The following is a 17,194-nucleotide window of genomic DNA, read 5'->3' as shown; positions in this document are numbered from 1 at the left end:
TTACTTGGACGGATATGGCCCATCCTCAAATAATCTTCGAGTTGTTTAGCCAACTCATCTTCCTCAGCTTGGCTCATCCTGCAAGGTGGAATACTGACAGGATGGGCACCAAGGATCAAGTCAATACGATGATCTACTGCCCTTTCAGGTGGTAAACCAGATGGCAGTTCCTTAGGAAATACATCTTGAAACGAATCAAGTATCTTCTGTAATTCTTTGCTTTCAAACACACTTAATTCATTTACATCCATGAGTGGAAGGGATGAGAAAGGAAGAAAGTGGAATCAATACACAATGGAAAGCAGTATACAAAGAAGAATCCATTATATTTCCAAAATCAAATGTATTTACAAGAGGTCTTTGAGAGGGATGAATACAATCACCTAAAATACTATACTGGATGTCCCTATGCTGAAAAGAAAAATATGACTAGACCAATCTATCTGGACTTGAAGAGTCTTAAACCACTCAATCCCTAATAACAAGTCTACATTTTCTAGGTGCATAACATAGCATTCCAGAGTATCTTTGTAGTCCTAAATCTGGATTGGAAGCATCTCCACCTTTCAATCCCATACTTGTCTTCCCGCAGGTAGGCGTACCTCATAGATATGATCGCTGGGTGTCGTATCAAGACTTAATTTCTGCACAAGTTTGTAGTTAACAAAGTTGTGTGAGCTACCAGGGTCTAGAAGAATGTGAATTTTATGGCCATTCACTTCTCTATAAACTCGGAGAAGATCATGCAAGCCAAATACTTTAGAGTTGAATAGACAATCAGAACATGCACTAGGGCGAGAAAGTACAGTAATTGACGTACCTGTCAAAGACAACTGGTTAGCAGCCTTTGGCTTGGGTCCTGCGTTGGTCTTTGCACCCTTTTGCTTTGGGCACTCGTTACGCATGTGTCCATTTTCTTCGCAGATAAAACAACGTCCTTCCTTCTTGAGCTTTAAAGCCCTAAGGAGTCGTTTCTTCTTTGCTAGAGTCGAACTTGAATTCTTCGAAGGTTGGTCCAAAGACTTTCCTTCAGTCGTGTTAGCCATAGGTGCAGAGAACTTTCGTTTATGCTTGTTCCCCTGCTCGGTAAACGGGTTTCGACTTGGAAGAGACCATTGTATCATCATAGATACGAGCTGAATGAATGGCCTTGTCCAATGCATTTGTTATTTTTAATTTGTAAACGGTATGAGTTTGGTAAACCAGCTACGAAGAACCCCAAAAGAGTAGCTTTCATCTGCAAGTCCCTAAACTTCTGGAGGTAGACCTCATAAGTGAGGTGCTGTGAGGTCATGGTCAAAGCTGTAAAGCGGGCAACATCATAATCATCCTGCCACAAGGCGGCGTAGACCTGGGCGTCTGCGTAGGCCTGGGCGTCTGCGTAGGCCTGGCCTAGGCGCTTGCGTAGGCCTGGGCTGGGCGCCTGCCGGCCTGGCCTAGGCGCCTACCTACGTAGGCTTGGCCGACTGCCTACGTAGGCCTGGCCAACTTTATGCGTGCGCCTACAACCAGTACAACAGTACCCGGCCAGCAGGACACGACCAACAGTACCCGACCTTGCATGGCCAGCAATCGCTTCTCTTGCTCTCTCTCTCTCTCTTCCGTGCAGCTAAAAGCAAACGTGCTTTTTTTCTGTTTTCTTTCACTTGAAACTGTTTACACAGTTCAAAAACATCTTTCCTCTTCTTTGCAAAGCAAACAACCCTTTCTAGACCACAATCGCTATCATCACGGGTTTCTATGATGAAAAAACAACATACTGAATCTGAAAAACAGCAGTATGCACAGGAAAACAGCAAGCTTTTTGAACACATACCTTTCTTCGACCTCATCTTCTTTACCTACTGACTTGCTCGTTCACGAGGCACGCTCTGATACCACTGTCAAATCCCCATCGATCTCCTCGTAGAACACTCCTGGTACGAGACTCGAATCCTGCAAACAAACAAACAACAAGGGGGTGTAGGCTTGACTCACCTCCCAACCATGACAGCCGTGGGCAAGCCCACAGTCTTGGCTGTTCCCACCGAGCCACGAGCTGAGCTAACTCGGTTGACGTACCGACCAATCTCCTCCTCGTGACGTCCCATACCGCCACGAAGCTACCCTCGCGGGCCTCGAGATTGCTGCCGGCCTCGGCTACGTAAAGCAGGTGCACGTTTGCACTAGATCCAGGCTCCAAGACCATAGAGCTCTCACAAATCACGCGAGACTCTCTATCCAACTAATGACTAACCTTGGCCACCCTTTTATAGGCTCTTGGCCGGTCATCGGGCGTCCACACACTTGGGTGCCCGCCCGTCCATACTCGGGTGCCCGCCCGCTAGTCTATCCCTAACTCAGCTCGCCAATCAGCCTGCCTAGCTCCAAGCTTCCCCAAACCTCAAAGCTAGTCTTGTGTGCGTGTAGCACACAGTAGATACACACTGTGCACATGACAAGTGGTAGTATGGGTGCAATCACACTTATGTGCAAGATGCTTGTAGGTAATTATTATTGGTGTGATCCTCGATTGCATGTAGATGCAGGTGTTTTCAAAGGTTGTATGAAATGTGGACTCAACTAATGAAAAGACCACCCTTTTCACAATTTGTGGGCCAATCGATGTGGCTGGCTACAGCTCGAAGAGGCTGAGTTCAATCCCCTTCCCCACCCCTTTTGGAACTTAAACCCTCCCGCGGTCTCTAACCTACCATAACACAACCGAATGCTTTTAAATTTTAGATAAGCTTATAGAGACCCTAGTTCTGCATGTGTAAATTACAAACAATACCTTGCCACAAGTTTTCTTCAAGCTCCTCCTGCTGCTGTTGAGCTTAAGCTTTCATGTTGTTTTAATTCCATAGAATGCCAAAGCTCTTTCAAACCATCCCCTTTCAACGTGTAGTGCAAGCCACTTGAAACAGAGTAGGTGACATTGTCAAACCAGAGAGATTTACATTTAATATGTGCAGGGCTATGTTGACAGCATGAGCTGTTCACTGTCTCCAAGCTTTTCAAAGAGCCTTAAGCCTCTAAAGGATCAGGACTTGGGTTCTACTACCAACAGGACGAGCAGAAATAGGATGAGCAAATGATGAAAGAGCAGAAGAACGATGTGCAGGACAAGAGCTCTAAGCACGGTTGTCTAATCTTGCTGTTTTTTAATCCCCCTATATTGTGTAAGCTTTCACGAGTTATGGGTCACAATTTTTTAAATAAATTTGTTGAGCCAAGATGTTTCTACGGTCTGTTGATTCAAACATAGTGTATTTTAACCAAATTTGGACCTATGTTGACATTGTCATGTCAAAAACTAGCATTTTTTGCACGTACCAACCTAAAACAGACATTGTATACCCCCTTTATTGCATGAAGCATTTTAGAAAAACCAAACATGTAAAATAATTTTGAAATGTGTTTCAGAAACGCCTGGCAACTATGGCCACATGGCTGTCTTGAGAAGCTTGTGCTTGGAGGAGTCTTGAGTACAAGTTTTTAGAGCTAGAGAGCTCTCGTCTTTTTACACGTCTCAACAATGAGAGAATAGCTGAATTTATAGTTCTTACCCACAAGCACTTGGGAAAAGTGCTTTAAAACTCACTTATAGCCCAAAAAGCATCTTTTTAATAATAAAAGCTCTTCTCTTTTCAGTATTTGAAAAGCTTTTAATCTTTTTCTTTCCAAGATCTGGTCGCATCATTCCAAGCCTATAAGGTTTCCCTTCGTTGCTATCTACCACATCATCAACGCCGCGAAGTGGGAGATGCATGAAGGACCATGCTTCACACACTACACCACACACATTGCTCCCAACTACAAGGCTACTTTCTTCTCCAAAAGAGGCTACACCCACCCTTACATTATTAATCCCATCAACTATTTGCACCTTGGTGTCAAGCTAGCTTAGATTCCACTCTTTTTGATGTGAGATGGGTCATTGCAGAATGGGAGAGGAATCACATCACCTATGCACCTCTTGTAACATGAAAGTCCAAGAATCTGAGTGCCCTTCATGAATGTCCTACATACAACCACATTCATAAACTTTTCCCTTATCTTTTTCCTTGTCTTTTCACAGAGGCATACAACCTCCATGCTTTCATCCCATGACCCTCATTAGGCCTCACCATTGCCATTTTCACCACCACGGTGCTTACACACTATGATACTATTACTATACCACACCAAAGCATGTAACATGTTTTTGATTTGGTCCCATAGACCATATTTGGCCTCCACAAATGCTAATAGATTCTCTCTCTCTCTCTCTCTCTCTCTCTCTCTCTCTCTCTCTCTCTCGTTTCAAAGTTTGTGTTTCCAAGATGGTGGCACATTGGTATTATCTCTCAATCTCATTTACTATTTGGCCTTGCAAGCTTGCAAGGGGAACTTGCAAGGGGAATGTAGGGCATGTTTATGTGCTTGTTGGTTCTTTTGATGTGTGTGGGTGTGTGTGCATGAGAGAGACATGCTATAGCAAATTTGAGGGAGACAAGTGGATAGGGAGGGATACCATGTTTGCACATGGGTTACTTTTATATGTGATGTAGAGAGAGAGATTTATATCTTTGAGTTTGGTGAGAGAGAGAGAGAGAGAGACAGAGAGAATTTTCTACTATGCAAACAAGAGAAAGAGAGAGAGAGAGAGAGAGAGAGAGAGAGAGAGAGAGAAGGTTTGAAGGTTATTGTAATGATTTTGGAGAGTTAATACATTTTTCTTTTGTTTCACAATACCTGAAATTTGCTAGTTTCTTTTATAGACATGGATTTCACATTGCATACACCATACCTATGGAAGGGTTCATAACATAATTCAACCATGGCAATTCAAGTTAAAATTTGAAGTAAGTATTGGATGAAACTTGTCTCTTACAATAGAAAATATATTTCAAGATCATGGTGTTGACATGGGTATGACCGATTGTTCTTACATATCTATGGTGAATTTCAAAGGCTCAAGGTTTAAAGCATGAAGGTAGTTGAATTAAGGGACAACATGACACATTTTGATACAACACATGAGTTAACAATAACCCACAGGCAAACACACAAAATGGGCCAAATTAAGAAGGATTTTGATTTGGCACCATAGTTAGTAGAGATTCACGATGTTGATTAACACATTTCACAATCTAATATGCACATAGTTGGGGCCTTGGGCCACATGCTCAAGGCATTGAGAGAGAGAGAGAGAGAGAGAGAGAGAGAGAGAGAAGAAGAAGAAGAAGAAGTAGAAACGATGAATTTGAGAGAGGTGCGGGCTACAATGTGAATTTTGTGGGGGTGGTAAAGCCCATTGTGCCAGCCCTAAGTATGTGAGGTTATGCCTAATGATGGCAAAGCAAAGGACTCATTGTTGCTAAAGGCTTTAAGCAACAGCAAGGTATTGACTTTGATGAGATCTTTTCTCCCGTTGTCAAGATGACTACTCTACAATGTGTTCTTGGGTTGGTTGCTAGAGAGGACATGGAACTTGTCCAAATGGATGTTAAGACAAGGTTCTTGCATGGTGACCTTCATGAGGATATCTATATGCAAGAGCCAGAAGGGTTTGTTGAGAAGGACAAGGAGAACTTAGTGTGCAAATTAAAGAAGAGCCTTTATGGCTTGAAACAGGCACCAAGGGAGTGGTATGATAAGTTCCACTCATTTATGCTCTCTCAGGCTTACAAAAGGAGTGACGTGGATCACTATCTTTATACAAAGCAAACTCAGATGTGGTAGTTTGCTAATCTTCATCCTTTATGTGGGTGGATGATATGATTGTCGGGAAGAACAATAATGAAATTTAAGACTTGAAGTCAAAATTACATGCACATTTTGACATGAAAGAGGATGCTTTTATATTATTTGATCCTGGCTCATCCCATAATTTGATTTCAGTTGAGTTAGCCCAAAAGCTGGGCATCAAGACTGAAGAGAGAGGACCTGCACTTGATGCTGACGGAGCCTTTAAAGGGCCACAAGTTTGTGTCACGCCGCTGATTGGGAAGCTCAAGATACGTGTTTAAGAATATGTCGATCAAGAGGAGTTTTATATATGTCCTTTGTTGCATGAAGATGTCATTTTGGGGAACTGGATGATTTGCTGAAGGCTGGGTTCATAGCTGAGGTTTAGAGTAGTGACTGGCTATTCCCTATAGTGGTGGTGCCCAAGAAAAATGGGAAGCTGAGGATTTGTGTGGATTTCAGGAAGCTCAATGAGCAGACCATTAAGGATCCTTTTCCCTTGCCCTTTACTGATACAATGCTAGATCAGATCACTGGGTTTCAAATGTACAGGCTTCGCTGATGGTTACAGGTACAATCAGATTAGCTTGGCGCCTGGTGATAGGGAAAAGATGTCCTTTATTACTGAGTGGGGAGCATTCATGTATTTGGTAATGCCTTTCAGATTATGCAATGCTCCAGCAACATTCTAGAGAGCATTTAATAGGTTTCTGAGCGACTAGTCTTTTAATAGCTTCGAACCCCTCCTGACACTCCTTATCCTAAGAAAATGTTACATCTTTCTTTGTCAGAGCATACATCGGTGCCGCCAGTTCAACTGCAAGTAGAAGATGCAAGTAGAAGGTTCTCCCAGGCAGAAAAAGCTTACACCACCACAGAGAGGGAAGCTCTGGGCATGATTTTTTCAGTGCAGAAATTTTGCCTCTATTTACTGGGGAATTTCTTTGTTTTTTACGTTGATCATCAAGCCCTACTGTACTTGATTAACAAGGTGGTCATTCAAGGAAGATTGTCCAGGTGGATGCTACTCCTTCAAGAATATGATTTCAAGATCATCCACAAGCCGGGCAAGATTCATTTCGGAGCTGATTTCTTATCCAAGGCAACACCAACGGAAGAAATGACTAGCATTCAGGATGACCTTCCTGATGCAGCTCTGTTCAGAATAGAATTGGATACAGAAGGCTCAGAAATAGCAGATTACTTATGCACAGGTGAGCTACCAATGAAAAGAAAAAGGGCACTAATTCTACAGGCCAGGAATTACACTTGGGCTGCGGGAGCATTGTACAAGTTGGGGAGAGATGGGATACTGAGGAGGTGTGCCTCACCCAGTGTGGTGCTACTCGAAGGAGCGCATGAAGATGACGCTGGAGGCCACATGTCAGGAGAAATCACGGCCAGGAAGCTACTTCAGGCAGGCTATTGGTGGGACTCAATGTTCAAGGATTCCCAGGAGTGGGTCAAGAGTTGTGATGTGTGCCAGCGAACTGGAAAGCCATTATCATGTGATATGGGGCCATTGCACAGCATACAACCCTTAGCTCCTTTCATGAAATGGGGAATCGATTTCATGGGGCCTTTCAAAAACTCTGGGAAACACAAGTACATAATAGCTGCTACGGATTATGTCAGGAAATGGGTCGAACCTAAAGCCTTGACAGACAACACAGCCAAGAAGACAGCGGAGTTTCTATACGAATATATTATCACGAGATATGGCTGTCCTCTAGAATTAGTCAGTGATCAAGGGACCCACTTCCTGAATGAAACAGTAGCAACTCTGACTGAAGTGTTTCAGACCAAGCATCGCAAGGCAACGACTTATTATCCTAGATGCAATGGTCAGGCGGAGAGCACCAATAAGACACTAAAAAGAATACTGACTAAGATGGCACAAACCAGCAAGGGGTCCTGGAATATGCAATTACATTCAGCGCTCTGGGCGTATAGGACAGCCTTCAAAGTGACCACAAGACAAACTCCCTTCAGGTTGGCATTCGGGCAGGAGACCATTGTACTCTTTGAATTTACTGTCCTTACCCTGAGAACTTCAGTCGAGCATGTGATAGATCCTGATACCAATCTGAGGGAGAGGCTACTGGAGCTGGAAAAACTGGATGAGCAAAGGCAAAGGGCTCGGTGGGAGCAGGAAGTGGCTCAGCTCAGGATGAAGGCATACCATGATCAGGATGAAGGCGTACCATGATCAGGGCTTGAAGAGGAGGGATCTCAAGGAAGGCGATCTGGTATTATGGTATCCAGGCAAGATTGATGGATTGGTAGAGGATGCCTAGTATGTCATCATCTGCATCAACGTCAAATCCAAATCCTATTCCTATGATGAGTCATCAAGAAGGACAGTTTAGTATGGACTTGAACACGCTAATGTTCATAGCAGGTCAAGGTAGACCTCCGATGCCGATGGCTCCGAAACGAGCTCCTAATGCACCATTGGGACCTTGTTTTAACTGTTCGGAGAACCATTTGGTAAAGGATTGTCCTTACCCAAGACAACAGAGGCCTACTAACGTCACTTCTGCAATTCCAGCTCTTGCACGTTATTGTCTCAATTGTGGAATCAAGCACCTAGTTTCTGACTGTCCACTGAATCCGGACAAAAAGGGAAAGGCTACGCTGAATGTAGTGGAAGTCTTGCCATCTAGCAGCGAAAACGAAAGTGACATCGCACCTGTGAATGTAGTCACAAGAGCTCAAGCTCAGAAAAATGCTGACATGAAAACAAACGAAGAAAGCAAGTCTGAAAAGACTTCAAGAAACTCATGGAAAGCATGCAGACAAAGAAGGGCTGTTGCAAAGAAAAGACACGAGAAAAAAGCTAAATTTGACAACTGAGGTCAAAAAAAAAAGAGAAAGCCTCAGAAATGAAAGAACAACTTGAGGGAGGGTCAGTTCTTGCTGAGAAAGTTCTAGAGCTTTTGAAAGCGATGCTAGATGCTTATGAAGCGAGACTGAGACCTAACCAGATGATCAAGGAACGATTTAGAGCTTACCCAGATCCGGAACTAGAGACAAAAAGGTTAGAAATATTTCAAAAGATGATTGAGGGAACACAAGCTCTACTGGGAAAACAAATGGATAAACAGGGGTCATTAGAGGGCCAAATACAAACGAGATTGGAAATGGGACAAGTGCCTAGTGGTTCAGGGAATCTTGTCTCTGGTCAAGAGAACAAAATGAAAGAATCACAAAGAAACAAAAGAAGAAAAAGACGGGCAAACAGAAAGTCCGCTGAGACAAAAGACAACGTGCCCGAAGGTGCTGAGTCACAGCAAAGAAATGTAACGTTCGTGCCAAATAGTTTTCGTGATGAGACAGAAGAAGATTGGATGAGAACTCTTTGGAACGAAATTCGAGAGAAAAATGCTAAACAAAACAAAGGAAAAGCACCTATCACAGAAATAGACCTAGATAAGGAACAAGCGAACATTGAAATAGAATCTAGGTATGGTGTTGCAGGACCATCTACGTCCAAGTCAAGTAAAGCATCAACCATGAAAGAATTACCTTCTTTCTTGGGAGATGATGATAGTGCAAAGGATGTTAGGAGGGTACCTACGCAATACCACCCAACTCCGAACGTAGTGGATACTCCCAATCTTCAAGCATTGCTTTCCACACCGGTTAAAATAACGCTACCATTGGTGGATGTGCTTAAAGTGAAGCCAGAGTTATGGCAAGAGGTCATAAAGTGTTTGACCAAGATGGGAATTCAAACCTCTCATCTAATGAATGTCAATGAGACATTGAAGGAGGATCAGACAAAGAGAGTGAAGTATGAGCCGGTTCCCATCAACAACAAAGTAGGAAACTATTGCGAAGGTGAGGATGGCAACACTACTTTACCCGTGGAGTTTAATGACGTCAAGAGTATGGCGATATTGGATAGTGGGGCAGGGGTAGCGATAGCCACCAAGCAAGCCACCAAGCAAATATGGGAGTCTTGGGGTAAACCAGCCTTGAGAAAGACAAGGATGAGGCTTCAGTTAGCGAATGGATTCATTGAATCTCCCATCGGCTTATTAGAGCAAGTAGTTGTGACTTCATGCAGAATAGAGTATGAACACACCTTCGCGGTGGTGGATTTCGGAAGGAAGCCCAACTATGAGATCATCCTATGTCGCCCATTCATGCGTCAATTGAAAATGATTCAAGATTGGGGCTACAACTACATCTACCTATGACAGCCAAGCGCCACGACTCGTATTGACTTACGAGATCATTCCTTCAAAGATGTCGTAAACACGTCGGTCAAAGACATGATTTCCACCGTAGCTCACGATGAGTCGATACCATCATGGCTAGTCCAAGGCAAGCCATTGTGGTTGTGTGGAATCAATGAAGATAGTGATGGAGCGGATACGTCAAGCTCTTTAGACTATATAGCGGAACCTTTTCTGGAACATGAGTTAGAACCATATGGTTGGCGAGATATTCTTGCTACCTTAGATGTGTGTGCAAATGTACATGCTGTCAAACATTGTGACGAAGATGGTTATGACATCATGTCTGTGAGAATGGTTCAAGTCGTTGAACTTGCAGATGAGTCTGACATCACTAGTGGTAGTTATGACGAGGAGATCATATTAGAAGGACCTGGAGCGGATTCTTCAAAAATATGGTACGGAAGTACTAGCAGTGAGAATTTGAGAGCTTCGGTCATGCCTATAAAGATGGAGATCTCTTCATTTGAAGACGTTCAAGAGAAGGAACCGGCTGAAAAGTCAGAAGAGAACAAGGAGTCTGATGCTAAGAATAACAAGTTGGAATTCTATGACGCATCAGATGAAACTCTCTCTGAAGATGAAACAAAGAGACGCAAACCAAACAAACGAGAGAGGAGATTTGCCAAGAGATCAAAGAAAACGATGTTGAAACTTAGGAATGGAAAAAGCGTTCAAGTTGAGCTTAACCTAAGTTCGAGACAACAGAATGACAAATCAAATGCGCTTAATGTTAACGATGTCATTGGGTTGAACAACATTGAGACTGTGCATGAAGAGGACAGTGGTGACAACCACATGCCAAAAGCAGTAATGGTAAGTCTCAATATTTGAAATGGGTTGGTGCTAGTGACTGCATCAAAGACAAGGTGTCGGGTTGACCGTTGTAATGCAAATCTTTGAACTTGATGCCTGTAAACCGAAACAGAAAAGGAAACTTCAATGCCACTTGAAAAGAAAACGAAAAACGAAAGTGACCAACGTAAGCAAGGGAAAGGACAAAGATTGTCTGTCGGAATGGGAACCGGATAATGACACGGAGAACGAGAACGACAAGCAGTCTTTAGGTGTTTCTTCGCACTACAAGAAGTATACAATCGAGGAAAGAAAGATACTGGTTCAGAAGCTGGATAGAACGAACATCACTCCAGGTGTGTCTTATGAGGGACCTGAGGATGCGAAACGGGTGGATCTTGCTCTTCCAGGGGAGAATCCAAGACCAGTATACATAGCAACAGATCTTGATGAAAAAGAAGAACAGGCAATAATTATCCTTTAAGGTTGTTGTTTGGGGTGGTAAAGCCCAATGCTAGAAAGGACTATTATTAAGGGCATTTGCAACAACGACGTTATCCTTCCCTTTCAAAATCACTTTACCTCAAAGTTGTATTTTGTAAGAGTCTCCATCCAAAGCCATAGTGTAATGTTGAGTTGGGGTTATTTAACAATTCACCTTACACTTTTGATCCATATCAAAAGACGTACAAAACTTTGCTCTAAGTCAATTGTTGCACTGTTCTTCTCGTAATCCTTTAGCTTCTAGATGTGTACGCTATATGTCTCTTTTCTTTTGTTGAAGGACTCCCTTGATTTTTCCAAACCACTAGCATTAGTGATCATTTCAAAGTCTACATCAAAGTCAGATAGCTTTAGTGTCATAATTCTTTGACTTTCCTAAATGATTTTCTTTATCTTAAGCTGGCCACTTAAGAGGGAAAGATGCCAGGAAAAAGAGTTGAGGATTATATACCAATGATTATACCTTAGTCAAAATGAAGAAGACACAATGAAGGTATAATCTATGTTATCCCAAAAAAAGGGGAATCTCTATAAGGATTCCAATGAGGCACAAAGGCTTAATAGCATGCTTCATTAGGCCTCCAAAGGACTGTACAAAAGTTGTCATCAAAATCAAAGATTGATGAATGTTGTGCTTTATTACGGCTTTTCTCTCTCTAAAAGTGACATGAAAGCACATATGGAGACGGACAAAGAGGCATGTATGAAAAGTGGATTCAAGGCAAGAGAAGTGCCAAAAGGTGAATTTCACTTCAAAAGTGCATGGAAGATTTTCCTAGGTTCTCGTCGGGATTTTACGCCAGGATTTTACAGAGCAAAAACGGGGCTTCGAGGGACCTGAAATGGCTAAATTACGGCTTAAAGGCGATGTCCAGAGGGGCTCATGGGCAAGAGCCACACTACTCTCACATTAGCAGGAGGGCTGGTCGAGATGGTGAGCTCTCTACCTTGGCATCACATTTACTAGCTCAGCTAGATGCTTTTCCATGGCTCAGGCAGTCCGAGAGACAGAGTGACCCGGGGGTATGCAACTCTTGCTGGCCTTGAGCATTAGTGTCACCAGGCACATTTTCAGGAACACCGCACGAAGGGTTGGCTCTTTGATACATTAGTGACACCAGCCTTGATGTATGCAACAACAGTTTGGGCACCAGGGCTTGCAGCCTCCACATGGGTACAACAGATCTTGATGCTCTCGAGGATGATATGCACCAAATCATCCGTGCCACACGATATTGTTCGAGCTGAGTTTGCTGCACCACCTATGGCTGTGGAGGCATTGTTTCAGATGATCTCCTTTATATACAGGATGAGGGAGATGCCCACGGAGAGATCTACAGTGGCTCTCACATCATGGGATAGACATTGAGCGGTTGCCACCTTTTCAGTATGATCAATCTGCTCCACGGGGTCACCTCTGTCTTGAGGAGAGGAACAGAGTGATGAGACAGGACATATGGCACATACAGGAGACATGGATGACACCAGAGAGCCCGTTACCACCAAAGATGCCATATTACAGAGACCACTTTATGAGCATCTCAGGGGATGGATTTATACGGCGACCGCGGTATATGGATGTATACATGCCACAAAGTTCTCGCGATGCTATTGGACAGCTATGAGTCTCATCACATTGGCTAGAGATAGAGGCTAGGAGAGCGACACGGGTACCCAAAGCCAAGCACATATGCAGGCTATGCCGAGAGGAGGTGGAGACTGAGGATCACTTTATATGTAGATGTCGAGCCCACCTAGGGGTCAGAGACAGATATGCACGATTGTTTGCAAAGCACTCTTCACTACATCAGCTGATGGAGGCCTCGGACCAGCGACAGCTTGGCAGACTATTACTAGAGCTCCATAGTTCTCGAGAGAGACTCCTCCAGACACCCACTCCCACTAGGAGCGGGAGATAGTCCCAGCTCAGATTTTTTCCAGAGAGCTATGCCAGTGCCAGCTAATGTACCACATGGGGTGACCATACAGAGAGCAGAGGAGTTGAGAGCCAGGAGGAGACCCAGACAAACTGGATACAGAGCACCCCGACTCCATCACCGAGAGATAGCAGCTATTCGGATGAGACACCGGATGTAGACATAGGAAAGGCTAGCTCGCCTTCGCTCAAATCTAGGGTGCATGTTCACACCACTCACAGCCTCAGCATCGGCGATGTATGATATCTTATATCCCTCTTATAGCACTGGATGGAGTTAGACTTAGATCTGCATTGCATGCTTGTACTACCCCTTCAGCATATAGAGATGCATCTTGCCTTAGCACTCCATCCACATCCCCACCCCCACCCTTTTATATTGTTTGTATATGGGCTCCACCGATCCTTGATGACTCACAGTTGTATCCAGATACATACACACCTTTCTTTTCTTTTCTTCCGATGACCATAAGAACACAGTTGTACCATTTTTTGTCTCATAGACCGACTTCGGCCTCTCATAGACGTTAATATATCTTTCTTTCTTTCTTTTCTCTCTCTCTCTCTCTCTCTCTCTCTCTCTCTCTCTCTCTCGTTGTTTGACACTTTAGTCACATCCACACTATTGGTGGATGGGGTGCAGATCTAGGAATCCAGAAAGGATCACTGCAACAACTCTGATGAATGGAGATCCATGGAGAGACTGATGGTGACCATTGTATCCAGGATGATTCTAGTAAGGCATCCATTCCACACATGAGATCACTCAAGCAAAGATGGGAGCCACACTGATAGTGGTAGAGGCACTTACTAGATCGATCTCTTTCATCCATGGTCTATGGGAGCTTTCGACCCAGCGATATTAGATTGGAGAGCTAGCTGGGGAGAGGGACACATCATGTTGATATGCATAGATGTCACATTGGTTTGAGCTGCATGGCTTCTCAAAGCATCCTTTTAAGTACTCTCTTAATTCTCAATTTCACTCTAGGGCATACCAAGATTGATGTCACATTGGTTTGAGCTGCATGGCTTCTAAAAGCATCCTTTTAAGTACTCTCTTGATTCTCAATTTCACTCTAGGGCATACCAAGATTGACGGGATCGTTAGACATGATCTCTCCCAGATCGATACTAGGAGAGCCTAATGTTGGGAGCCAAAGCCGAGGACCAAAGATGGCTTTCTACAGAGACTATTTTCTGCATACTTTAAAGGATGGGTTCATTATACACCCAAGATACATGGACACCCATTTATCGCATGGACTCCAATATCAATTGGTCAGCTCTATACCTCCTCGCAGCAGCTAGATATTTGTAGATGCCCAGCCTACTACCATATACAGGGAAGATTGAAACTAAGAAGCACTGTATTTGTAGATGCCCAGCCTACTACCATATACAGGGAAGATTCCACTATCTCTTCAGAAAGGGATTTGAGCCACTATAAAAGCATGATGAACTACAGTGACAACAGGTTTTTTCTATTGAAGATACACAGGCACAGAGAGACACTACTGAGGCATCGAGGACCAACACAAAGAAGACCATTCCAAAGATGGATGACACATTTCTTCAATGGTATACCTCTTTCTGTTTCCCAGCATCGTGCCCCGTTAGTTTCCACACACGGAGTCTTACATGATCATGCTACATAGGTCAACATACTCGATGCCCGAGGCATTGGGGTCCTACATGACAATACTACTGGCATTGGAGGGTTCAAGGAATTATCGACCAGCATCGAAAGAGGCCTCCCAGAGTCTGGATGATGGAGGAGATTGAGGATTTTCTATAGCAGCCCATGAGAGCATTTATCTACTAGAGGAGTAACCAATATCCCGTTACCTTCATTTCTATTGTACATACCTCACTAGTTTGATTTTGATTTTGTATTATCATTAAATTTGTATCCCCACCTCCTTCACTGAGCCACCATGATAGTTTGTATCAGGTTTTTTCCTTTCAGTTCACCATCAAACACTTGTACTTCCTTGGATAAAGGTTGTAACTTTTTGGTCTCATAGGTCATTTTGGCCTTTTGCAGACGTTAATATTAACATTTCATTTCATTTCATCTCTCTCTCTCTCTCTCTCTCTCTCTCTCTTTGTGGGCTTAAAAAAAAAAGAAAAAGAAACAGGGCTATATTACTGAGTACCAAAAGTACCAAGAGATGCCAGAAGGAGGCCGATCTCAAGGGTAGTACAAAAGCTGATAGGGGGGAGGGGAAATGCCCTCAAGTTGTGTACATTAGAAGGCTATGTACATCATAGAGGTCGATGTGAGAAGTGAAGAATGAAGCACTGTGGTGGAGAGTACTGCCACTCTATTCACAAAGTGCAACTCGAAAATTGTCATCAACTTTCTCACCACGATTTATAGTATCTACCCACTCGTTATATGAAAGAATCTTACCTTTTGAATAAAAGTCATTTCTAAGCGAAAGTCTGAGTCAATATTATGATCAAGGGCAAGAACCTTTGCCTCATCATCTGTTAATCCAGCTCATACACCCAACACATGGCCATTTTGTATGTGTCAACATGCTCATACTCTGTAGCAAGTTCTTGCTTGGCAAGCAATGAATGAGTGCCCCCAAGAACCCAATATGTGTATGACTCAGCATTGGCCTTCACCCAAGATTGCTTTGTAGGACACTGTTGTCTATCCACCAAAACAAGCAATGGTAACACAATGGCATTTGGCTTGTTTTTCATTTTGTACTTTAGATTATGTACATGATGATCAATAACTACACGAACCTCTAAGGGTCTTTTTCCTGTGTGGGGATCTAGAGGTGGGCGTTCAATTACACTTATGGGCAAAAAGATGGGCAAAGGATCTACCATTTGATTATGTTTAACCCTCTCTCTTAAAACATTCAAAGAGCTTGAATCTCTTGTATCAGGTAGACCGTAGGGGGGCACCAGGACCAGATGGTACAATCTCTGATTCAGGAAGAAACTTAAACTCCTTTGACTTACCTAACTTTCTGCTTCGTTTCTTACCGTCAATAGGGGTTTGTACCATTGGAGAGGGGGTGATGTCTTTTTGAACCTCCTCATCACTTGAAGAACTTGAATCTTCTTCCTCCTCTCCTTCCTCATCCATGTAGTCACTTGAAGATGTGTTATCCGAGCCGAAAAGACTCTCCATCATTACAAGAGGATAAATTTATATATATATATATATATTAGATATATATAGCAAAACTTTTACTATATTTTTGATATATGATAATTATTAATATATGATAATACAATATATATATTTTATCATATAGTATACAGTGTACAGTGCTGTTGCGTGAACACAAGTTCCTGCCACGTAGCACCCTAACAGCATATGTCAAGTCATTCTTCTTGGCAACCAACTAGCAAGGAAACCATCTTCCAGTTCTCAATCTACATGACTTTACTCATCCTCCAAAACTGTAAACTATGGGGCATGAAAGAAACATTTTCATGCCCTCAAGGCTCAAGGGTCGTGCTTTCATGCAAGCATCTAAGAACCTCCAAACCACCTTTAAGTACCTTTGTGGACTTATATTAGAAGCATGTTCCAAGCATATATGTGTGTCCATACAGACGTGTATGTGTGCACATGCACAAGTGAGTGTGTTTTCTCTCATAATTGTAGTCTCTCTCTCTCTCTCTCTCTCTCTCTCTCTCTCTCTCTCTCTACCTTTTAAGTACCATTGTGGCCATATATTGGATGCATATTGCAAGCATATATGTGTCCATACAAACACATGTGCATGTGTGTGTTCTCTCACAATTGTATTGGAAAAGTTTTGTACTCATAGTGGACTGATTGTCAATAGCTCAAAAACAAAGGTTATGCTCGTGAAAACTCTCAAGAAGGATCGGCCATGCATTATGTACAAGAATGAACCACTTGAAGTAGTAAAGAGCTTCAAATATCTCGATCTTGAGGTTCCTTCCAACCATAGATGGAATGAGTGTGCTATGCGTCGTTTGGAAGTTGGGAAAAGAGCATACT

At 43.0% G+C, this 17,194-nt stretch overlaps 1 protein-coding gene across 1 annotated transcript; it reads left to right on the top strand.

Moving 5' to 3' along the window:
- The first annotated feature begins 10,087 nt into the window (after window positions 1–10,087).
- LOC147603802 (uncharacterized) lies at window positions 10,088–15,266 on the top strand. The gene is made up of 2 exons (XM_086796124.1): window positions 10,088–14,772; window positions 14,850–15,266. The coding sequence occupies exon 1, from the start codon at window positions 10,239–10,241 to the stop codon at window positions 10,788–10,790; it is 552 nt and encodes a 183-aa protein (XP_086652250.1). The 5' UTR covers window positions 10,088–10,238; the 3' UTR covers window positions 10,791–14,772; window positions 14,850–15,266.
- The last annotated feature ends 1,928 nt before the right edge of the window (window positions 15,267–17,194 follow it).

This window comes from Cibotium barometz, chromosome 63, assembly GCF_041138505.1.
Source record: "Cibotium barometz isolate CiBa-2024 chromosome 63, ASM4113850v1, whole genome shotgun sequence".
In the NCBI taxonomy this organism is placed as follows: Eukaryota; Viridiplantae; Streptophyta; class Polypodiopsida; order Cyatheales; family Cibotiaceae; genus Cibotium; species Cibotium barometz.
Note: the sequence above shows the minus strand (reverse complement) of the source record. Positions and strands in the feature narration are given on the sequence as shown.